Raw genomic sequence first — 24,589 nt, forward strand, 5'->3', positions numbered from 1 at the left:
ATGTGTGCAACTCAAGAACAACCCTCGTTTACAACCTGTGTGATCTTCACATGAAAACTAGAACACTGAGTTACGTTACCTGCAAACACAAGTTACACTCACATCAAAACTGTTTGCAATCAAGCAATCTTCTGTGGTTGTTCAAAATAAATTGTACATTCCTGCACCTCTAAAGAGCTGCACAACAGCTATAAGCTCGTAACAAAGGTAGAAACCATTTTACAACAATCAGAAACCGTTCAGAGTGCAAACATTCAAGTATTTCATCAATAAAACAAGGTGGTCATCAACAGAGCCTTCCAAATATTAAGTGCCATTGGTTTAAAATCAGAAGCACACTGTCTAGTCTGAATCCTAGATAAGTCTAGATAACCAGTAACACCTTACACACCACCCCACCAGCCTCTGGCGAACTTAGCTTTGTTCCTTCAGGATTTTTTGTTCAGCCAATGCATCATTCCTGCATCACAGCTTTTTTGACCTTGCCTCCCTCCATACACGTTTCCATTTATGCCACCGTCCCTACATTTCCAGCCTAGGCCACCAGCTGGAAGGAAGCACACATTCTCCTCTGCCCCACCAGCCAGGCAAAGGCAATCCCTCCCCTCCCTGTACAGCAGCACAAAGCAATCAGCAGACTGAAAGCCATGGAGCTGAAAGCCACGGCAAACCTAGCTTCCCTTACCTACTGCCCTAGCATTTTACCCAAAACCCAGGAGAGAAACCCAGCCCATGTATCTGCAGCTGCTCCACGCGAGAAGTTACAGTGCATAGGCTCCTTCTGCAACGGGGCAGGTCCCTGCACAGCATCAGCTGCAGCACTGCTCACCAGGGCTCGGCCCACCTGAAGATGAGACTCTGCATCGCCTGTGACCCTTCTTGCTGCATTACTTGGATGTCAGGCACAAGTGCCCAGGAGTCATGAGCTTGGTGTTCAGCAGCACCTCCTGGGAGCTGCAGGGAAGAGAGGGATGCGTGCACCCCATTGCAGACCAAAACCTTGCACCAATACTGCAGCTGTGCAAAACATTTAGGTTCCTGCATAAGAAAACAAAAATCAAGAGCCGTGCCTACAATAAAAGCAGTAAAAAAAATGCAATTCATCTGATTCAAAGCCTGACTCAAAGCTTACTGTAATCACTGAGGATCCCTCTGCCAGCTTTCAAAGGCTTTGAGTTCACTCCTTGGGGAGCTCACTTCCAGTTTCTCCCCTGAAACCTGGGGTTTTATGCGGCACAGACTTCCCATCGCTTGGGAGCACTTTCTCTGGATTTTTTTAATTTTTGTTGTTGCTGTCAAATTTTTGATGCCTAAACAGTGATATCTTAAAAACTTCTCAACATAAACTTTGCCGCATTTGAAGTCTGAGCGTGTAATATAAAAAAGCAAGCTGTGATCCCCGAGGACTCCAGGAAGACCTTGATATGTAAACGAGCACCTCTCTCAGCATCTATTATTCTGTCAGAAATTGGGATCCTCTTGGCTAATTACTCAGGTTGAGAGTTAAAAATGAAAACAGTGAGGTAACATTTCTATAATTGTCTGAATTTTCCTGTGCATATAAACATCAGCATAACTTAGGGCTATGTGAGCTCTTACATATTTATCTTTCCTTAGACAAGAAATAATTAAATGCTCTTATAAGTCTTCTAATAAAAAATGGCCTTCAGAGGTGTTCCTAAAATCCCTTGCCCTAAAATGAGGCCGTGTTCTTCATGATTTGCTGCCATATACTGTGGATGAAAACAAATAAAATAAACATACCCAGAAAGCTATCATTTGACATCCAATTCCAGCATATTTTATAGCTGGAAATGAGAAAGCAGTCAGGTTGCTCTTCTAATGAGCAACATTTCATTACTGTTAATAATCATAGCAGGACAGGGTTGGGGAATTGCTAAGGAGCTTTTCCTTGCTGTCCATTTGGAGACAAAGTACTCAGCAAAGTTCAAAGTGCTGAAATTATCACCGTACAGACCCCAGGTGTTTCAAGGAAGGAGGATGAGCAACAAGCTACTTGATGGACATCTCACATCACGGGACGTGTAGCAAAACCCTACAAAAACTGGCTGCAGATTTTGTTCACGCAGACTACAGGCAAGACCCACAAAGTAACACTTCCATCATGAACCTACCATGAGATTAACCCACGGAACTTGATCCTCTTTTTGTCAGGAAAAACAATTTTTCTTCATCCACAAAATAACTGCTACGTTTTTATGACCAGAGGTTTTACAAGAAAGCTTTACCTTTTCTTATATTTTATTAGGGCAAAGTGTTTTAATGAAACTTCAGGCAAGCTACTAGAAAGTATGTGGTACTGTCGGTCACTGACCACTCAGTAGTCTGTGCTGAATTAAGAAATCCACGGATAAAACTGTAAAACAGAGCAGGACAAGTGGCAGCAGTAAGCATTTAAGCCTGCTGATGGATGTAAAAATCCTTGTGTAACTAGAATTCGTGAAAAGAAATACGACCTTTCTCCAAGTATTTACATTTAGTGCTCAAACTGGCAACCTAATGAGACACTCAGACATACAGTAGTTACTCATTTGCACTGAACGTGAACCAGAACATTTCAAGAGCAACGCTGCCTTTTTTGTGCTTGCCAAATCTCCTCCAAGTGTGCTACAGATGTCAGCTGTCGAGGCTTCACTGCTTCTCCTCCAACAAAGCGTTTAAGTATCTCCTTAAGTGGGCTCACCAGCCCCAGGGAGGCCACATGCTTGACCCTAAATCCCCTCAAAATTGTTTGCAGACATTGACATTTGATGTCAGTCACCTGACGAAGTACTTTGTTGCTTTTGTACCGCAGTCTAGACCCTGTGAAGGCAGCTTTCTGACGATGGCTCTGATTTCCATGCTTACAGCCAGCCCAGCATTTGCTCTCCTGGCCTGGGACTTTGGTCCTCTGAAAAAGAGATGGAGGGGAGCAGAGCATACAGCTGCACTCGTGAATTCGCACAGATTCCAGTGTCAGCCCCACAACTAAAAACAATGCAAGAAGTATGAATTAAATACAATCAGCCAAGCATGCATTGAGAAAAACCACTTGCTATATTCTTGGATGTGACCACCTCAAAGTTCTCCAGAACTGTCAGAGTTATCATAAATTGCTCAGCCGTCTTGATCCTACAACGAACTTTGCACCTTCTCAAGGCTAACAAGGCCAAGTGCCAGGTCCTGCACTTGGGGCACAACAACCCCATACAGCACTACAGGCTGGGGGGAGAGTGGCTGGAAAGCTGCCTGGTGGAAAGGGACCTGGGAGCATTGGTCAATAGCCACATGAACATGAGCCAGCAGTGTGCTCAGGTGGCCAAGAGGCCAACAGCATCCCGGCTTGTATCAGAAACAGTGTGGCCAGCAGGGCTAGGGGAGTGATTGTCCCCTTGTACTCGGCTCTGGTGAGCCTCACTAGGATTTATGCCTTGAATACTGTGTTCAGCTTTGGGCCCCTCACTACAAGGACAGAGGTGCTGGAGGGTGTCCTGAGAAGGGCTACAAAGCTGGTGAAGGGTCTGGAGAGCAAGTCTGGGTTGGGCTGGATGATCTTAGACATCTTTTCTAAAACCTGAATAATTCTATGATTATCCAAGCCGAGGTCAGGCATTTTCTCACTGGATCATTTCATTCTGCCAAGCAGCAATCACAGAATCATAGAATGGCCTGGGTTAGAGGGGAGGGACCTTAAAGACCATCTACTTCCAGCCCCCTCGCCATGGGCAGAGATGCCTTCTACTAGATCAGGTTGTCCAAAGCCTTGAAAACAAGGCGAGGTTTAAAATAATCAAACTGCACAAAAAGAGAAAGCAGTATCATTTTGGTTTCTTAAAAACAACAACAACGAAACCCAAGAACCAGTAATGATAACCAGAACACGAAAGCCTTCAGCTCCATACAAATGTTAGGAGAGTTATTCAGGAGAAGACCTTGACACGGTCACCGGGATCACCTGCACGGGCAAAGGGAAGGAGGACTCGTGCTCCCACTGTTTGATGCCACTGACTCTGTAAGCGATGCCATGTGTACAAATTCAGGGACGTGCCCAGGAATGATCTCCCCATGGCGAACGTCCACCCAGGCGGTTCTGCTGGCAGAGGGAGGGCACCAGGAGCTAATCTCAGGGCAGACACTGCATATGCAGGTGCGTACATGAACAGCATTTAACGTGCTATTGTGTTACAAATCCTGGATAATTGAGAAAAGGAAGGAATGTGGGCTGCGAGAGGCAGATTAGGCACGCAAAGTTGGTTTTCCCACGACTAACAAACTTCTTAACTCTTCTTGCCCTAGATCAGCTGAAAATAAGCTGCAGACCACGACAGCATCCCTCATGAAACCAGTGAGAAACCTTTTACACTTTACTGCCCTGAGGCAGTACAAGGTCAGGCACTGAAGCAGAAGAGGCCACTGCACTTTGGCTGAAGGGACTTCAACCCAAACAGCTCTGTTCTCCCTCGCTTAGCACCAGGCAAACTGAAAAGCTTTGCATCTGCTGCACTTACGGTCCTGTAGATTAATAAGAGCTCTGATGTTTTCAGGCAACTCTGTTTTGTCACTTTCCACCACAAAATTTCTAAAGCCTTTTTTTTTTTTCTTCACCCATCCCCTTTCTCCTGCTCTTTTGCTCAGAGTTTACAGGACTACCTAAGATTGTAACTTGTGCTGTAAAAATCAGCAGCTAAAGTCAATGTGCCAGTTGCAGCTTTGCGTTTCTATTGAAGCTTGAAGTCTTAAATATAGCACCAATTTACTTAAGTATGTATTTCAGAGAAGATAAGTACATTTCCAATTTCTGGAACATTGCTGGGAAATGTAAAAAAAAGAACACAGCCCTAAAAATACAGTGCTAAGGCCAATTCCAGTGTGTAAATTGTATGGCAAATCTCAGAGAGAAAAAATAACAATAAAAAACAAAGTGTGGGGGGAAAAAAGGTCGGTTGTAATGTCATTGGGTTGCACACAGAAAAATAAAGCAAGTTAAAGGAGCCTAGATAGCATCTTGTCTGGCCTACAGACACCAGCTATTCCTGGTGCTGAGAGGAAAGGAAAGGCTCATTCCCGTATGCCCTCTGTCCTTTGAAACAGAGCACAGTAGTTGGGAATTCCTTCCACATTCAAGCAATTGATGAGTTTAAACATGTAAAAAGCAGATAATGAGTTTCCACCAGTAAGTTCATGCCACCTGCATTTAGCTCCTCCAACACGTTGCCTCAGAGTTTTAAAGCCACATCAAATACATGAATGAAAGAAGAAAACCGTAGCTTTACGTGCAGCAGACCGCAGAGCTTGCTGCAGCGAGGCAGGGCTGGGGCACGGTAGGACCTCTGAAGTCTGGAAGACGTCCATCAGGAGCCAGAAAGGGCACTGAAAATGGTCACGACCTTCATATTAGAGGGCTTTACTTTGGGTGTAAAAATACCTGCACTCCTTTTATGACAATAGTAAAGCTAGAAAGCCAGGTTTTTGATCTCATCCTTTTCTGGTTGGATGTTACACCTCACTTTTGCAAGACTCATGCTTCAATGTCGTTGGCTTCGGTAGGATTTCAGTATTGGTTTAAAAGCTGGCTGCACGCTCAATTGTTTGGTTGCATCCGGTCCATAAGGCATAAAAAACACAACAAACGTAAAATTTATTTTGTTACAGAAATGAAAGGAGAACAAAGAGCAGCACAGGAGTCAGCCAAGTGCAACTTGTATCAATGAACACGTTCAAACAGAGAGAATTTAATGGTGACTGATTGCATTAAGCAGCCTTGAGGATGGACAGTAACTCCAAAGACAACACTTGCCTCTTCTTTCCTCGAAGGATGTTCCTGCTTGGCCATGTCACCTTTCAGCCTCCTGCTTACCTCAATCAACAGTCCCAAGGGTCTGTGCAATGCAGGGGGAAGCACGTTGAAACAGAAACCTGACGATCTTGCATTCAGCAAGAGCTGTGCTGACCTGAGAACCACGGTGCATTCCTGCAAGCAAATCCAGCTGACTTAACCAGCCCAAGTTACCAGGTTTTTCAAAAAACCTCTACACAGTTTTGTAAGCCCCAATGATTAACTTCCAGTGACGTCTAGAAGCTTCCCTGCCTGTATGCATGGAAATACGCACGTGGGTAGCTCAGATTTGAGCTTCCGTGCACACCCATAAGCCACACGCCGCTGTTTTGCTTCTATTTCTTGCAGGTGTAAGCTCTTTCAGGCTCAGAAAGTAATCCTATACCAGGAAGACCCCCTCAGGGCTGTACGTGCATTAATTCACTACCTCTCAGCATTGATTAAGATGCAAATGGCTTGCTTTAAAGCACAGGTTTTAACTTGCTTCTAGAGAGACGCCTCCTATGTGATCCCATCAAAGTACAGCTCTTTCAAAGTTGTCGTAATTAAAGCACGATCCAAACGTGGAACAGAAAGCTTCAAAATTAGCAAGTTCAAAAGAGGTCGGAGAGGCCCGAAGTTTGCGTGCCAGCAGCAGCTTCTGCTTTGTGGAATAAAACCACCCAATTACTCAGAAACCATGAATCCGATTAGGAAAACGCAGGCGCAGGTTTTTGTCCCCGACGACGGTCTCTTCCCTCTCTCCTTGCCTTCTGTGACCTACCGGGACTATGAGGAAACTGCAGCTGCCACCAAGCAATGTAGGTGTTGCGGAGGAGATTAATTACACATGTTGAGAAAACCATCACTGTGCTCCGTTCAGCTTACAAAACAGACTCTTTTCATGTGCTGCCAACTACTGAGCGAGAAGGAAAACAATTAACACTGGCATACGGTCTCGTTTATTTCAAGGAAATCACATACCCAGAACTAGGCAAGACCTGCCCGTGCTCCTTACTCTCCCAAAAGTCAGCAGTGGGATGGAAGTGGCAAGGACTCCGAAGTTAGTGCTGCTCGAGGAACTCTCTGCAGAACAACAATTTTGCTTTGCTCCCTTTTGTGCATACACGTAGACATCTTAGATACAGTAAATCCAAAGCAGAGCGCTTTCTGCCACTGGCTTGTGTTATTTTTCTCTTCCCCTCCAGACTGGCAATAGGAGTGGAAGTTGTGCAGGTGGCTCCACGCCAACCCTGGCAGAAGTCCCTTATCAACGCGGCGGTCGAGGGAAAGGCTGGCAGACTTCACCAGAGGCTACAAACACCCTTGCCAACACATTCATGCCGTGCAGGGACGTTAGTGCTCCCTGATAATGTATCTGCTTTTACTATACTAATGCATTTAGTGCCAGGACGAGGAGTGCACACTGCTTATAGCATACATATAAAGTGACCAAAGGCCTTGGGGGACTGTTTAAATACTATATGGTTGAAGCAGAAAATATAAAGCCAAAAAACCTCATGAATACCCTTCACTACAATTGTGTCCTTACATTCACCAAGAACAAACGAGGGATTTCCAGCATCCTGATGTATGCTTTGCACTGGATGCTCCTGTGAGATTTCAAATGATTCAATGGAAAAAAAGGAATTTATCACATCTTGCTTCAAATACAATTGCAGTTACAAAATGTATGTTCATACATATAGCTGTTTTTCAACAGAAAATTCATTTAAGGAAAACCTAGATGAAGAGGGGAAACATGGATGAAAGGCCTTTGTTATGGAAAACAAATGTTCATTTCTCTTTAATAAAAAAAAAGCTAAACAAGCTAATAAAGATATACTTGGGAGCTGACATTGGTATATCTTCAAGAGAAATACCACCCGTCTCCTGTGTTGCTCTTCATTTCCCACACGGTCCACGCTCCCTTGAGTGCCTCACAGCACATCCCCCAGGGTACCACAGGGATTCATCAAGCAGACAGGCGACGGGGGTCAGGCTGGCAGCCTGGCTCACAGAGAAAAATCAGAACATCACGCACACGAACAGCACCCCCACAAAACGCTGATTTTCAGATCAGCCAGTTAGGTTTTGTCATTGACTCATTGCCAAATGAAACATTTAAATAACTAGGTGCAGAGAAAGAGGAAGAAGTTGGTTTCCATGATTTTTCTTCAGCTGTCAAGAGAAGGCCCAAGAGCGTATGCCCTTCCCTTTTAAAAGGCTGCATCTGATGATGAGCTGGCTAAAAAGCTGAAATCCAGCAAAACAAAATAAAAAAAAAAACAAAAGGACAGAGGAACAAACGACATCCTTGAATGTTTAGAATGGCAGCATACTATGCCAGCAGGAAGCCAACAGAGAGAAGTTGGGAGAAAAACATTCCCTTTGTTCAGGCTGCGAGGAACTTCAAGTTTGATTTTTATTTTAAGGGCTTTAAGGACCTCTTCAATAAATAATGGTTAAAACAATAAAAAATAAAGGCTCTTCTCATGATCAGGGATGGTCACGATACCACAGACTGCTTCCAAAGAGGAGAAAAGTATGTCATGAACACCGTAACATAAATCAGTTTGGGTGAATAGAAAGCACATTCTTTAACCTATGTATTTGTGGAGAGCAAACACACTGCATCACATCTATGTAAACACAACTACCGTAGCTTCGTGCTGGATAATGATATATTTGCTATTCTGAGCACATACGCTCTGCATGTGAGTGTAAGCAGACCAGGAAGGCAGTGACTGACAGCAGTTAGAGGGCTGTGTGTGGAAAATATATAGACGGCTCTTGATACAGAGGAATACACACCGTGTGACAAACTAAAACAGGAGGCTCTGCGAAGTCTGTCCACGTGTTGCCCGTGGTCCTGACATCCACAAGCCCTGAGTGTTTCTTTGCTGCTCTCACACGACATCGGCCGTCAGGAACGCTTGCCTACAGCTCAGCCCCGATCTGCCCCATCCTGGCGGGCACCAGCTCATCTCAGTCTTTCACAGCCTTGGTGCTGTTCAAGCAGACTGCAATAACCTCCTCTAAGCACAAAGTTCCCAGCAATTGAGGAAATTCCAGCAGTTTTATAACCCTGCAGCATGTCTCCACCTGCCCTCTGTTTTCCACGCTAGCTTCTCCCAGCGCCTCTACCCCTTACATACCTGCGGCCCTGTGCTCCGCAGAGGTTTTGTAGCCTGACTGGAGAACTTCCCACCTGCATCCTGACAGATGAAAGAAAATAGTTTTTCTTTTCTTTTTTCTTCTTTTTTTTTTTTTTTTTTTTTTTTTTTAAGTACGGACAGTGGAAACTGGCACATCTCAATATCTAACTTTTAATAGTATAGCACCAGGTATACTACTTTCCTGCCTTCTCTCTATCCCCAATTCATGTGTTATTTCTGAAGCTCTGCCATTTTACAAACATTTTTCAGATTTTATAAGGAGCCTAAAGGAAAGGCTCCCTAGGGAAAAAAAAAATCCCAGTTTCAGGTATCCAACATTACTTCAGTATTTGAAAGCCAGCATCAGGAGCTATCTGTACTACACAGGAAGCCCTATATCAAGATCCTAGAAAACAGGAGGAGGGGAGGGGGAAAAACATAAATTTAATGACTGAAGTTACTGACTGTGATCTCACCTTACTCCTTAATAAGCAGAGTCACAGTGTCTGAAGCAACACAGAGCTACTGTATACTCCATGCTGGCAGTGAGCTCCCTCGAGGATTTCTCCCCTACACTACTTTTCCTTACCTCCTCTGCTTAAGTCACTACTTGCAAAAAGTAACATATGTGTACGCTATATATATATTTTGTAATATATACTTAACGATGCAAAGATCCAATGTATAAGTGGCTCAAGCAGGACATCTTCCCAAGTTAGCTTGCTTTTTCTCCCATCTTATGCATAAATACAATGGCAGTCCAGAAGTTTGTCACAGAGCCCCAATTCTATGTGAGGAACTTCTTTTTCTGAGAAACAGGAAGCGTACACGTTGTTTTACAAAGCCCATACTCTAGAAGATTTGCTATTTAATCCATGGCACCTGCAAAAACACCATGAACAGATGAAAGCATAAAGATCTGTTGGTATTAATAGTGGAGGACCCCTTGAAAACAAAAGAGACTTCTAAGGACTCCACGACTACTCACTTTGTCACCCATTTGCAAGGGCAGCATGAAGGGAAAGAAAAAATAAAAATAAAACTCAGAGCCATGCATGGCAGTCAGCAGGTCAAAAACTCTCGAAACAAGATGGAAAAGCAGGTGGAACTTTAAAAGGAAGAAAAAAAATAGGTAGCAAGGAACTTAAATAGCAAACTAATCAGTTGAAGAGAAAAGGAAACAACTGCTGTCAAAATTCAGGAGGTAGGAATTTAATTCATCTCTGAAGACCTGTATTAAAAACAGCCTCAAAACAAACAATACTTAACATGGAGTTCACAGCCAAAAGCACAGAAGGTGTATAAAGCAACCGATGAGAACTGGCTTGCTCATTTTTTTTAAATGAATGAATGCTAATTATATCCTCAGGGATACTCAAAGGAGTTTGCTACAGCCAGCATAAAATAATGCAGATTTTAAAGGAACATTTGGGATGCTCTCTCCAAACCATCACTCCTTTTCATTAATACTCCTTCCAGTGAGAAGTCCCAACTGAAAAAATATTCTCCAAGTTCTCACATTGAGAGCAAGAGAATAAACAAGTTTCCTTCTGAAAGCGGTCACCAAGGTCATTTGTGAAGATATTGACTCTGAAATCTCAGCTTCACTTATGACACCTGCATATCACAGAAGTGACAGGAGTATTAAATAAAACAAACAAACAAAACAAAAACAAGCAAACAAAAAACTGTATTATATATCAAACTGGCTTTTGATACAACAGACTTTGATCGTTTGGTGATTCTTCTAAACTATACCTGAAATTACATGAGAAACATTAGCTTTATATTTAAAACAAATTAAAAAAAAATAAAAATACAGCTTTACTTCCAAAGACAATGCTTAGAATACCTGCATCCTCAAATGCCCCAAACTAGAAGATAAATACAAAATCAACATGAATGTCCTCAATCTTCAGAACCCTAGTTACTGGTTTAAGGCAAAGAGAAACCTGACAATACCAATATAACCCCTTAAATCAATCACCTCAATGCACCAAAGCCAGTTTTCCAGAATTTACACCCGACTCCTTGAGGACACAGAAAAGGGCAGTGAAAATTCACTGTGACTACCAGAAACAGCAGAGGTGGCCAGCGCAGCTACAGATGGACTTGAAAGAAAATGGTCTATAGAGAAAAGAAAGATGTGTAAAGCCAATCCATTTTTTTTCCAAAATGTATGAGCTTGAAGACAGAAGGGAAATACAATTTTCCCCAGTCCTTGCAGTAGATGCTGTGGATTTCCCATCCTCTCTTGGTAACCGTGTCCCACCTGCAGCAGAACCACTCAGCACAGCTCAGCCAGCAACTTGGAGGAGACACCAGAAGGAGCAGTCCTGCTCGCTTCCTCCTCAGACACAGCTAGGACTACCAGGTCTTCTGTGAAGGACATCTGGAAACACCACCACATCACTGAGAGTGGGAAGCTCAGCTCAGCCTCCTGACATCTGGGCAGCATTGCTGGGAAGCAGTGGGGTTAATCAGAAAAATATGAACCCACAGGGCAGCAACCTTTCGTTGAGGGAAGGCTGACATCTACTGCTGATGAACAAAGGAGTGATGAACACAGGAACGACCAACTTGAAATTACCAAGGTCAGAGTTCACCTTACTTCATTAGGATACAGTCCTTCAGATCCTTTATTAGGATATAGCCCTTAACAGTCCTTTTTATAGTCCTGGAGCTTTGGGCAACCTGGTGTAGCGGGAGGTGTCCCTGCCCATGGCAGGGGGTTGGAATTAGATGATCTTTAAGATCCCTTCCAACCCAAACCATTCTGGGATTTAACAGCTAGTGCTACCAATTTTAGCTGCCAACAGAGGCAGTTTAGTACAGAAAAACTGCTCAAGTTCTATAAACACCCTGAAGACAGAAACTAGAGGCTCTTAACAAGCGAGACATTTTTATATAACAGATTTATGTGTTTGTTTGCATTCTAGTCACACCAGACACATTTCTTCTCTGAGCATCAAAATATTTTGTTACCTAATAAAATGGGCATACAGCAAAGATCAGTCATTTTGCCTTTTAAAGACAGCGTAGGGGCCCCAATCGCATTTCTCACTAGGTTTCCTCCTCACCCAAGTGTCAAAGCCTGAAAGACTTGGTCATGAGATTTCAGGGCTTGCTTTTAAATAAGGTGCTTATTTAGGTATTTAGGTTCACCCTAAATAAGGTGAAACTTAACCCAAAATCCAGCCCCAGGGTCCCAGCAGGGCCTGGTCACCACCCCAGCCTGGCCCTGCTGACGGCCTGGCCATGGCGGGACAGGGCCGCTCGGCGATGCCTCAGCCCCGCTGCTGGCCCTCGCCGTGCCAGGATGGCCCTGACCATACACTGCTATACAGAAATGAGAAATCCAAAATACCTTTTTTATTTATATATGTCCACACACACTCTACAGTCTCCTATGCAGCTCAACCAACCATGAAATTTCATAGAATGAAGTCCCGTGCTGGCGTTTTTACACACATAAAATGGGATGTGGCGCTGAGCACATAGTCCCGGCAGAAGGCCAGGGGTCACACAAGCCATGTCCTGCTGGTTTTTCCCCCCCTTTGCCCCTCACCACGCTGCCCCTCAGCAGCAGGGGGCTCCTTGGCATCCTTTCCTTGCAGGGAAGCCAGCTCAATAGCAGCCTAGGACACGCCAACATCTGCCAACGTGAAACCAGACAAATGGGCAGCCTCAAACGAGGTCTGACAGTAAAACACCCCGGTGCACCAAATCCCTAACCCAGCCAGCATTGTGGGAAGAAAACATATTCTGGGAAAAAGCATTAACATTGGGGTTTGGTTTCAACCACCCTTGGACAACCCGCTGCCCCAGCAAGAAGCATGAGTAGCAGTAATCCAGCAGCCAGCCCCTGATATAAAACACGCTCCATCTTCAGTGGTTTTCAGGAGCCTGTTATGGGGCTGAAGTATGCCGACGGCAGACAGCTGAGAACTACAGGCCTGGAAGAGATGCAATCCTGTATGAACTTGCAAACTGCCGTATGGCGGAGCCTGCCAAGCCTTCCTCCTCCCCTGCTCACTCACACACTGTGACGGCAGCGACTCCTCGCAGCTCCTTCCACAGAGGAAACTAAAAGTGACTAAAAAGACTTAAATACAGTGGTTTTAAAAGAACTGTTCAAGCAAATATAACCCAAAACATAACTTGCTGCATCAGCTCTCACAAAAGCTTGGGATGGGTGTGATAAGGAGAAGAGCCTGCAGTCTGCTGACAGTGCTGGTGCGCTGGGCTTTTTGGTCGAAGTTTATTTAAATTGTGCAAGAGCTAATTTATGCAGCCACAAGATCTTATTTATGCCTTCCCTTCCTGCATTTCTGCTGTTCGTCTGTCCCTCTTACCTTTGCCTAAATCATACTCCAAATATTTTGGAGAAGACAGCTCCACGTGAACTGAAGCCCTGAGAAGCATCAGCCTTTACACCACCAAAATCATTAGCAATAAATTAATGCATTTTGTGCCACATACTGCCATATGGAACCTTTCTGTTCCCTGTCCCCCTCCTTTTCATTGCCTCAACTCTATAAAGAATAAACTTTGTTACAGCCAAAAGAGTAGAGAAAGACCAGAACTGTATTTCAGAAACAACGTTCATCAGCTGCAAATAAATCAAAAGCTGCTTTCACTGTGAGGGGCTTACAGATATGAAAATATTTCATACATGAAATAGAAGACTTATTTTCAATTCCTCTGTACTGATTCATTTTGACAAACTGGCTTACATTTCCAACAGGGGAAACAGGCAGCCATAAATCAATCACGTTATCTTTCTGATGAGCTACAAGTTGTCTTTTACTGCTCACAAGCAACGTATGTGGTTTTAATGTATTTTACAGCTAAAAACATCTGAGGCATTTTAAAAATACGCCACACATTTAAGATTTTCCTAAACAAACCTGCAGCCAGAAATATTACAAAAAGGTGATTTTGAGTAATAGAAAAACCAAAGAACTTGCAGGGCAGCAACGTGCAGCCTGTGCTGGTATCTAAGGGGTCTGAAATGCCTTGAGGTCATCTACAGATGCTGTTTAATATTCTTGGTTTCAACACTCAGTCCTAGACGCAGAATCATCAACCAGAAGAAACAAAAATAAAAGAATTCAGGCATTCACAATTGCAGAAAAGACCACGGGACACATCGCTGACAAGTTCTCTGGCAGTTAACTGCTGCAAACTCTCAGCGTGCCAGTAGAAAGGATAAAAACGTATTGGTGATAACACAAAGAGCACTGCTAGCTGCTCAGAATGTGATCATACAACCTCTTAAACAAGAAGTCAAAGCATGGTGACAGTCAGGGTTATCTCCTGGTTCTCCCAGACACGGATTTCCTGTCTACTTACGGTGCGTCCAGCAGCAGTGAGATACTCAGAACGTGGTTCCTGATACCTATGAAAAAAGGAAACTCATCCAGATGTTGTGGTGGATGGAGAGACTACTCAGGCGAGCGTATGGATATGCCCCAAACAGCAGTCATGCACAGCTCATACTTTTCCAGTTTTGAAGAGCTGCAGGAGCTTCCTGCAGCAGTCCCATAACTAAACACAGCCACATGTTTTCACTTAATATGATGCATGGCACATGTAATAGTGCTTGCTCCTTATATGAAGGTTTTCAGCCAAAGCCTTCCGAGTGTGCTCTCTGGTCAGATAAACCATTTACAAAAGGGATCCAGCAGACACAGGCTAACCAGCTCCCTTAATGTCTTGAAAAGAAATCAGGGGTACAAAGTAGAAGCAAATTACCAGCCAGATGCCTTCACAGAAAAGACACCTTCAACAAGCCGTGTCCTTTCTTTCTTGTTGCATTAATAAGGAACATACCTCCTTTCAGCAAGTAATAGCTTTCTGGAGCACTCACATCCACTCCTTTCCCAGAAAAATACAGTATGGGAAAGACTTTTTTATTATTTGTTTTATTATTGTTATTTTTATTTAAATGTTCCCTACCACCATAACTTGGTGGCTGGTACATTGTTTCTGGTATCTGTCTCTGGGCAGCTTAGAGCAGTGAATGGCTGGGAGCCAACCTGATTTTAATCTTCAAGAATAGCTGGATAGAGGCATGCAAATTTTGGCCTGTTTTACTTATGAGCAACGCATTATAAATAGAGAGCCACAGCGGACAGACTCAAGACAGGGAGATTCAAATTAAGCCATTATTTTAAGTGCATTGTCCGAAAAGTCTGAAGAAAAGTATAATTGGCAGAGGCTTTTAGCTTGGTGTGGGAGTCGGAAGCAGCATCTCACCCCATCCGGCAAGGCAGTGTCAGGAAGTCTGGCAGAAGACCTCTGAGGGACACCAGCAAGGACCACAGACCCTGCTAGGTTAAAACTCATGGGACAGCCACGAAGGAAAGACTTTGCAAAGTGACTCACTTGGCCAGCCCACGCTGGTTAAGTGCAGGCTTCGGGTAAACCATGCAGCACGACAAGGCACTGCTGGAGAAGCCTGAATACACGACTGCTTCCAAACCGTGCTGCTGCTATTCTTAGTGTGTAGATTTAGGCATGCCTAAATCCAGTACCCTGAAAAGCAATGGCATTTCCTGAAAAGAAGAAGAGGGCAAGAAGTAGGGAAGACTAAAATCAGTCGTCTTTAATCACATCTCCAGTTGTAAGGAAACCTGTCTGTACAGAGCCGGGTGAAATTTAAGATTTGTCACGACTGAAAAAAGGGATTCTTTCTGTAACGGCAACATAGTAATTTCAGTCTTCAAAACAAACTTTCATTATAACACAAGCTTCTAAATCATCCAAATTACATACATGAAGTATTCTCACATATGCATATTTTTATCTTCCGCAAGATCTGAAGCAAATGATAGCATAAAATTTACTGCTATGTTTTCTTGCAGAGCTGCGGAAGTTTCTTCTGTGCCTCCCTGAAGCTGCACATCACAATTCGAGCACTGTACAACTCAAAAATCTACACACACGTGTAGGTGTTCACTCACCAGTTTCAAATAAATACAAACACAATCAAAAATCTTTAATATGCATCTTGAATGTTTTGGTCGTGGCTTTTTGCTCCTTAAAGATAGCTCCTGACCTGCAGACATCTCACAAAAGCAACCCAGAGCACCTTCTCACTGACTAAAGCGAAATGCACGAAGCTATACAAGTGGTTATCTGCTCAAATGTCAAAATCCTTTGCCAGAAGTGCCCAACTTTCCCCCGCTGGAGTTGCACACTTTGGCAGGGGCTGGGTGACCTGATACTGTGGGGGTGCTTCCATCTCCCAGGCTTTGGTTTGCCCTGTGCAGTGCAGGGGGGCAGCAGCTTTCCCAGCTGCTGAGTGGACACAGCGAAAAGTAGCCCAGGGGAGAGCTGCAGGAGAGCTGAAAGGAACAGCACCACTGAGAGAATAAAGCACATCTCACCCTTGCTGCTTATTTTGTGCCAAATTGCAGGGGAGGGTGAAGGAGAACATGTGGCAGTTTGGCACCCCTGGTGTAGGACACACCAGAGGGCCCTGCTGAGAATTTGGGAAACCTCTCCTGTACTGCAGAGGCCCCTGGGAGCCTCCAAACCCTACCTTGTAGCATCTGAACCAACAGGGGCCAAAGTGAGGGATCCTGCCAAAGATCCCACACGCCAGCAGTCGGGTACAAGGAAGCCCAGGCAGCAGGGGAGAGGAGCCCACGCTGATCAGTAGGAACAGTGGTACAGTGGTTCCTGGAGGGAAGGCAAAACTCCAAAAGTACCCTGTAAAGCGATGCTTTTGAGAAGGCTGTGAAGGAATACAAAGCAGGTGCTTTTGCAAAGTTGCATTTCCTAAGCACTAGAGAAGAAAGCACACAAAAAAATATATATATATGTATAGCTGGTGATGAAGGCTAGCCATCCGAGCCTGGAAACAGCAGCACAGCCAGTCTAGAGACTTCTGTACATGACACACGTAGAGAACCCAAAACAAACAAGAAACCAGTAAGCAACACTTCCTCCTCAAGTAAGCCTTTTCGCAGAGAAGTTTAACTCTAGTCCAGCCCCAGGATATTTTGACAGATTCACTTCAGCATGCTGGTAGCAGGCTATTGAAGTGCTCCCATGCTAAACGTATTCTCCTTTCATCTTCACAGAACTTGAGGGGAAGACATAATTTTAGACTTTTCTCTCAGGAAAAAACCTGCAGCTGCCAAGAAACACTAGTTAAAGATAATGGGAGGTGGGGGAAGGATTTCTAATCATCCTCAGGTTGCACTTGCTAGAACTGTACTCTGCACATACCTGCTGCTTTCACATTTCTGTGTGTTAAGTACACAGCAAAGACACCATTTACCTCCCCAAGCACAACAAAGTTTTGCCAAGATTGTTCAGTAAAACTAACAGAAGACATTGGTAAAGCTAAGATTTCCATATTTACCAGCTTGGGTAGATTAAATGTATTTCCATTGTCATCTCTGAAGGAATATAAAACGCCCTTCTCTCTTCACATAGGGATATGCAAAAGGTCAAGTTAAAGTTGTGTCAAGATCTGGCAGACCTCTCAAGTGGCTCTTTCAAGTTACAGGGAAGAGAATCAAAGTTGAAACCTCTAATTTGGAGACACTTTCAAGGTATCACAGCATAAATTTTCAGTCTGCACAGCTTTAACAGTGTTCCTTTAAATATAATTAATAGTTAGAAGCAGTGGCAGAGAACTGATGGCCGGCCAGCAACGCTCTGCCTGCTGAGCTTTCAACTTACCCCGCTAAAAAAAATTTAAGTGAAGGTCTTGTGAAACGAACTATCCCCAGCACATCGCAAGTACTTCAAATATGACATAACTTGTGGACTTTTTACATAGGCATCTCCGATTACTTCACAATGGTCCACATTTCCGCTCTTTTAATTTACAGATGTGGAAAGCGAGGAAGAGCAAGCAAGCCTGAGCAACCCGCACAGGGTTGTTATGTCAAAGAGTTTGAATTTTCAACCCAGTGGCCATTCAAAGAATGCAAAGTATTTTTTAACTTGCACCTTCAACAGCCACAAATTTGACTCAGTTGTTACCAATTCCATTCATATTTGTATAGTGGGGGAAAAATAAGCATATTTCAGTAACGCTACTGTTTATTGACCTCTCTTGGTTTCAACTGTCAGAGAAGCGAGGGGACTACAGTGAAACGCATCTCAACATCACCAAATTGTTTAAGAGCTGGGGTATTAGACATTTCACGTTACATGCTCATTTATACTTTTTCGCAGCCAAGAATCTCACCTGCACTGATAGCAACCTCAACTGCTAGTTTTTATAAACCTGTGTTCATACACTCTAGTCTCTCAGGCAGCACGTCACATCTGTTAACATCGACTACTGCAGAGGACCAGCAGCAATCGGCACCCAGCAGCTGGCAGGGGTGAAAATTAACTGCTACTGAGCTCTACTCCATCTCCTTGACATCCATCCTTGAGGATGAGATTCCTTAAGAACTACCAAAAAAGAAACGCACAGTGCTTTGGTAACACTTGGTGATGTGAGGAACTTTCGGTGGGAGTTAGTGTAGCTCATGAAGATGGCCCACTTCACGTGAGAAAGCACAGATGCAGCACCAAGGGGTGACAATGTGCTTGATGGATATAAACAGGTCGTTTGTTGCATTTGAGGTCACTTTAACATGTCATTTCTGCTAGGTCTCTCTGCGGCTGGGAGCCTTGCTCATTTCTCCACATACAGCCATCCAGCTATCTGGAACTTATTTAGGAGGAGACAACTGGTCCAAAGGACAGCTCTTGGGATAAAGCTGTGCCTTAGGACATACTTATCTGCTTGTATTCACGTGATGTTTTTTGTCTTTTACTTGGCCTGCAAGCTATTTGAGGGCAGACTGTGCCTTTCTGCTCTGTGTTTAGGTTCAGACAGCCTGAAGGACACCCAGGTCTTCATCGTCCATGAGCTCAGCATCGGTGTGCTTGGCTTCAGGGGACCAGCACACACAGAACCAGGAACAGGAGCGGGTCCTGTACGTACTTCTACGAAAGTTGTCACCTAGGATTAACGGGCAGAGAGCAAACTGCATTAAAAAAGCAACAAGAAAAACCTCAGCTGACACAACGGGCCCCACCCTTGGCAATGCAGAACACCAGCTGCTTAGGGGCTTGGAGACAGTTTCTTGACTGCTGCAGCCCAGCCTGATGGATAGGAGCTATAATTGGGAATCAAGACACTAATTGCAACGCCAGATTTTTTTTTTAAAGCCTGCCATAGGACTCTAAGCCATCTTAAATATTTACTTCTTTCAGTTTTCTCCTCCAATCCCTTGTCTATTTGCAGTATAAGCTCAGTTGGGCAAGGAGTGCTGTGCTCTCAAAGGCTGCAGCACAGATGCAGCCCTTCCTCTAAAGCTTTCAGAAGAGCTGCCCTTCCTGCAACCAGACAGACATCTGTCTGCTTGTATTTAATATATATCCAAATATAGACGTGTTTACAAACATACTACACATATATATTGTTTTTCAATGATTTAAATATCATAAAGGTTTTGAAAACAGTTCTCTAGTATTACATGTTCTTTAGGTGATCTTAATGGCATCTCTCGAGGTTTGTAATCCCTTCACACCAATATTGTCCTCTAAAACACAGCTTCTTTTTTAATGTAATACAACCACTTTCCATTATTTTTGTCAGAGGTCTGCTTTTCCTTACAAAAGTCTACTAAAAGTGTAAAGACTCAAGTACAACAGTCTTCAACCATGCAGCATCACTAGATTCCAGTTCCGCGTACCTGTAGCACTGAACAAGTGATTTCCTATGCACTTACATTGAGCTGTACTCTCATCTGGCCCTACCAGAAGGTCATCATTGCTCTGCCTGAGCCCAACAGAAAAAGGATTTACCTTGGTTTTCCACAGCTCTGAAGACTAGGACAAAAAAAAAAAAAAAAAAAAAAAAAAAAGAGGTGGGAAGAACTCTGGGGAGGGCAAGAAGAACCTGATGAGGAAAGAGTCACTCGAGTTCAAAGGTCTTTAGTTTTCTCTTTACTCCCTAGGGAAAGCCAAACAAACAAAACCCCTTGTTTTAACTTTTAAAAGGTACATCTCTAACACCTTCCTAAAGAGCAAATGGACTTTTCTCTTAGTAGTGCCATGAAAGAAGTTCCAACAGTGCATCACAGGTTTTGAACCGAACAATGTAAAAGGACCAAGTGAAATCTTTCACGATATGAAACTACAGTAACAGATAATATAATACAGCAGCTGCTTCAAATGTTTTTCAGTATTTTAAGAATTCAGGTATTTTTCAGTCACCTTCCTAAACCCAAGGAGAGAGTTAACTCATCACTCGATGATTTTCACTGCCTAACATCAAATATGGATCATAGAACTCTGTTTATAGCACCTAAATTACTCTTACTTAGTATATCGCTCACCATAGCTTTTGGGTTATGAAGCACAAACACTCTACAATAAAAACTCCGGTTTTATCAAATTATGAATTCAAGAGCTGATTAAATTACTCCTGCTGTTTAAATGACTATCTGCTACCAAAAATAAGCATGTTGCGTGGCTCTGAAATAGGCTCTTTGGCTTTGTCAATTAAAAAAAGCATTAAATTCCTAGTAACAGTTCATTACAGTACATGCATGTACAGTCTGTGTTCAAGGGGGCCACATACACATACATCCTACTGAAATTATTTGGAGAAGCTATTTCAGTGTACCTAAAGGCACTCCGTCACCTGATGGGCACAGTTAGAGACCAATACAGTGTGATGAAAAGAAAATACTTGGCCGGGTTCATATTGAGAATAAAGGTTTGAAAGAATATCACATTTTCTCTTAACAAAATAAGCAAACAAAAGAAATGGAATGTGAGACCTTAGCTCGAAATCAGGGTTTACAAATACAGCTGCTGATGATTTAAACAGTTTGGAGCCTTTATCACTAAGCTTAATAGGAAAATTGGACTTTCAAACGAGTGAAAGGTGAAACAAGTTGGCTATTGTGTGGTCAGCTTGAAGATTGCACACAGAAAGTGTGTTTTTGAGACGGGAGAAGTTACATTTGGCCTTCTAAGAAGAAAGAAGAGAGCAGGATATTAGCATCCTCTGCAAACTAATTGAAGACTAACATGCACACGAACCGCAAAAGAAGGCATTCAGTCATCTTCCTAAGAAAATAACGAGTTTGGCAGCACAACAGTCCTCAGAGAAATGCCAGGACAGAAACTTCTGTTGTCCTTGTTGATTCAGCAGCCGATGCGTCCAATATCTTAGTACTTTGTAAGGAACGAGCCTTCCAGCATCTTTAACACGCTGGAAAGGAGTCCTGCTGCTGCATGCCAAGAAACCCAAGAAAAGCTAACTTGGACTCACAAATACCACCGCTAGGATATTTTATGGCCCTAAGCAGACAGGGCTATCGCTTAGGTAGGGCTGGCTGCTGGGTGCAGAGGGCAGGAGCCGGCAGCAAGCAGCGGCTGCCCCCACACACAGCTGGCAGCCACCCCAGGCACCTTCCTCACCTGTTCACCACCTCTCTGCGGTGTAACACACCTGAATTTGAACCAAGACCTCTGCCCCCGGCTTTTCACTGCCTACACCTGCTAAAGCCATTCCTGCCCCCCAGCCAGCCCCGGCTGTCCCCGCACAGTGTGTCCCCACCAGACGAGGCGCGGCCAGCGCGGCGGGCTCCCTTTCTCTCCCCGCCTACACCCGGGCCTCAGTCCCCTTCCAAATTCCCCTCTCCACACTCCGCCAGCCCCCGTGCAAACACCCGGGGGCTGCCGCCCCCTTCCCTACCCTGGTAGGCGCGGCCGGGGCAGGCGGTGAGGGCGAGCAGGGCGGCCAGGCGCAGGCAGCGGCTCGCCATGCTGCGCGGCGGCGGTGGCGGCGGCCCTTCCCGGCTGAGGGCTGCGCGGCAAAGGGGCAGGAGGAGGAGGAGTGGGACGGAGACATCCTCGGAGCGGGCTCCCCAGCTCGGCCCGAGGCTCCTCCTCCTCCTCCTCCTGTGAGGGAGCTCGGCACGGCCCCGCCTCGCCTCCCCTGGCCCGCCGGCATCGACCCCAACGTGGCGCCCTGGCCCCGTGCCCCCACAGCCGGGGGTCCCGGCTCCCCCGACCCGCAGCCCCTCAGGGAGCCTTGTCCCTCTCTTCCCTCTCTCCCCTCTCTCCCCCAGCAGCCTCCGCCGGCGGGGAGGGGAGTTTGAGGATGAGGATGAGGAAGGGCAGCCCCCAAAGCACGAGGCGGGCCCCTGAGCCGCGGGGTTATGAGGGAGAAGTGCGGGGTCTTTGCGTTTGCCCCTGAGGTTTTGGGGTGCTTGGGGTCACGGCTGTGGGCTTTCTGGCAGGAGCACAAAGACTGGAGGCCTTCCTCGCACACCCTGACAGATGAAAGCAGTTCCCCAAATCCTAGCCTGCAGACGAGAGGGCTCCAGGCAGAGCATGGGGTGTTCCAGCGCTTGATTAAAGCTGGAGATCCGTCAGCCCTGAAGCTCCACTGCAGCGAGGCTTAGTTATCCTGTTATTTTTCCATGTTAGAGAGGTAGCATCTATGCGTTCAAAAGCTGCCGGCGGTGCGGTGAAGCTGCTGTGCTGCTGAGGAAGAAAGAGTTTGTGTGCTAGGACAGGAGGGGACATCCCAAGGTGGCTCCTCACATCCCGCCCGTGGGCTGCCCTATTCCCAGCAAAGCACAGGCAGATGGAGGAGTCCTACCCAGTAAGTCGGGGAATATCCCTTTAGAAACACGAGGCACCAGTTTTCAGAGGGAGGATGGCATCTCAAGGGGAAATGGAAGTCAAGATCGAGAGCAAAGCAGCCCTCCCCACCCAAATCCACTGCTGCAGAAACAGCTGGACTAGGTCAAACTTCAATATTCAGTTTTCATCATTATTTTTTTTTAAAAACAAACAAACAAAAAACAAAACAAAACAAAAAAAACAACAGCAGTATCATCTGAGCCATTACAGTTTACCAGCCTAAGGAAAGAACAGATTTCCACGTGAGGAGAGATTAAGAAGACCAACATTACTCTGAATGGAAGAATAAGGAAAATAGGCTTGCCTTAGGCTGTTATTATTGGCACAGATATTGTAGAAAAGATTAAAGTAAAAGGTTAGAAGTCTGCAATAAATAGTGATTATCTGTGGAGTTTATCTGTGCTGCAAGTCTTTGGTAACAGTTCAGCATGAAAAAGTGCTGGAATAGCTGGGATACCTGAAGCAGGCCGCAATGGAGCAGTTATCTCTCACTTTCTCTCCCTGGGAGCCCTTCCAGCCACCCATTTCCAAAGCAGTGGCTTTCATTTAGGATATTCTTCTTAAGAGCGTCAGGTCTATACAAGACTGGTAGCATTGTACAAGGAGCCACTGCCACTCTGAATGCAGCTGCTGCTTCTCCATCAGCTGTCCCGACAAAATCCAAACCCCTGAGGCCACAGCCACTCTTGGGTCACCTTTGTGATGGTTTTTGTTTTTTTTTTTTGTTTTTTTTTTTTTTTTGGCTGCTTTTTACTATCCCTGGGCTGTCAACTGCAGGGGTTTCTGCAGAGCTTAGTGCATGAGCTTGTCTGGGATGCTCTTCTTCCGCTACTGTCCAGCTCTTGGGTTGTTTTAGGTGCCCTGGGAAAGGCAAAAGGATTTAATGGCTTACATAGCTTTGGAGTTACAGCTCAACTTTAGATGCAAGTGTGAGCATAACTAACAGTGTGAGTGTATCCTTGACAGACTGGTTGAAATCAGCCCTGTAGACATGGCGATACTGAGATGTGCATTCATTCAGATGGGATTTGGCTCCAGAGCTCACCTGTGCAATGCAACCCGTATTCTGTGCCTTTGTTAGGATGGCTGTTAGGCAAAATCACCCAGAAGACTGAGGCTTGAAAGACAAGTTCAAGACATCTTTAAAAAACTTCTCCGAACTTGTTAACACAAATTAGATTTTTGTGAAGTCGTTTTCTTGCTTTTAATAGGAGAATGGATTTGGTACTAGGAATGTATTGAACAAGTATCACATTTCTTGAATTTGAAAGTGTAGTCTTGGTCAATTTTTCTTCTCAGCTCAGCTTTCACACAGTCATAGAAAAAAATTCCAAATATTTAAGTTTGTGGTTATTTGCAGTTCCAGGCACTACTGGCACTGCACAAGAAATAACCACCATGATTTTCACTGAAGATTCACAGTTTCTGACTGTTTAGAGGAAATGAAATGCAGTCCTCAATTAAATAAAGCTCTTTAAAAAATAATTTAGCCGTGAGTATGGGATGGAAGCGTGTGGGAATGTCTTAGTAAATGCACAATAAGACCCAAAGCAAAGTTAAGTGCTGTTGAAGACTTACAGGTATATTCGTAATATGCCTGTGACTTAATTTAAGCACATAATTCCTCTTTCATGCTTTTTTAAATAGAGGTACAGAAGTATAATTTTCTTAGTCTGAACCACAATTGCTGTCACTTAGCTACAGTTACAACGATAATACAGAAACAGCTATTGATGGGGGGAGAAATTCAGTAAAGTACTATTTTTAATAAAGTTTAACAATCCGATTTAAGTTTTTCACTGATTAGTAAAGAATGGTAACAAAAGAAAAAAATAAGAAAACAATGAAACAAGCCTAAAACAACAACCCATCTGCATGTAATTAAGCTTTGGAAGCCCCAGCTAAGACTTTATTAGTCATGATAAGA

At 44.4% G+C, this 24,589-nt stretch overlaps 1 protein-coding gene across 2 annotated transcripts in view; it reads right to left on the reverse strand.

Annotated features, from left to right (window-relative positions):
- Positions 1 to 21,867, reverse strand: part of SRPX (sushi repeat containing protein X-linked) — a 42,101-nt gene extending 20,234 nt beyond the window's left edge. The window contains exon 1 of one of the 2 annotated variants that reach the window (XM_027449012.3): positions 21,707 to 21,867. In XM_027449012.3, the coding sequence (XP_027304813.1) occupies positions 21,707 to 21,776 (70 nt within the window). In that variant the 5' untranslated portion in view covers positions 21,777 to 21,867. The remainder of the gene's footprint in view (positions 1 to 21,706) is intronic. The other variant, XM_027449011.3, reaches the window with a different exon arrangement.
- Between the last annotated feature and the right edge of the window lie 2,722 nt (positions 21,868 to 24,589).

Source organism: Anas platyrhynchos, chromosome 1 (assembly GCF_047663525.1).
Source record: "Anas platyrhynchos isolate ZD024472 breed Pekin duck chromosome 1, IASCAAS_PekinDuck_T2T, whole genome shotgun sequence".
NCBI classification, from domain to species: domain Eukaryota; kingdom Metazoa; phylum Chordata; class Aves; order Anseriformes; family Anatidae; genus Anas; species Anas platyrhynchos.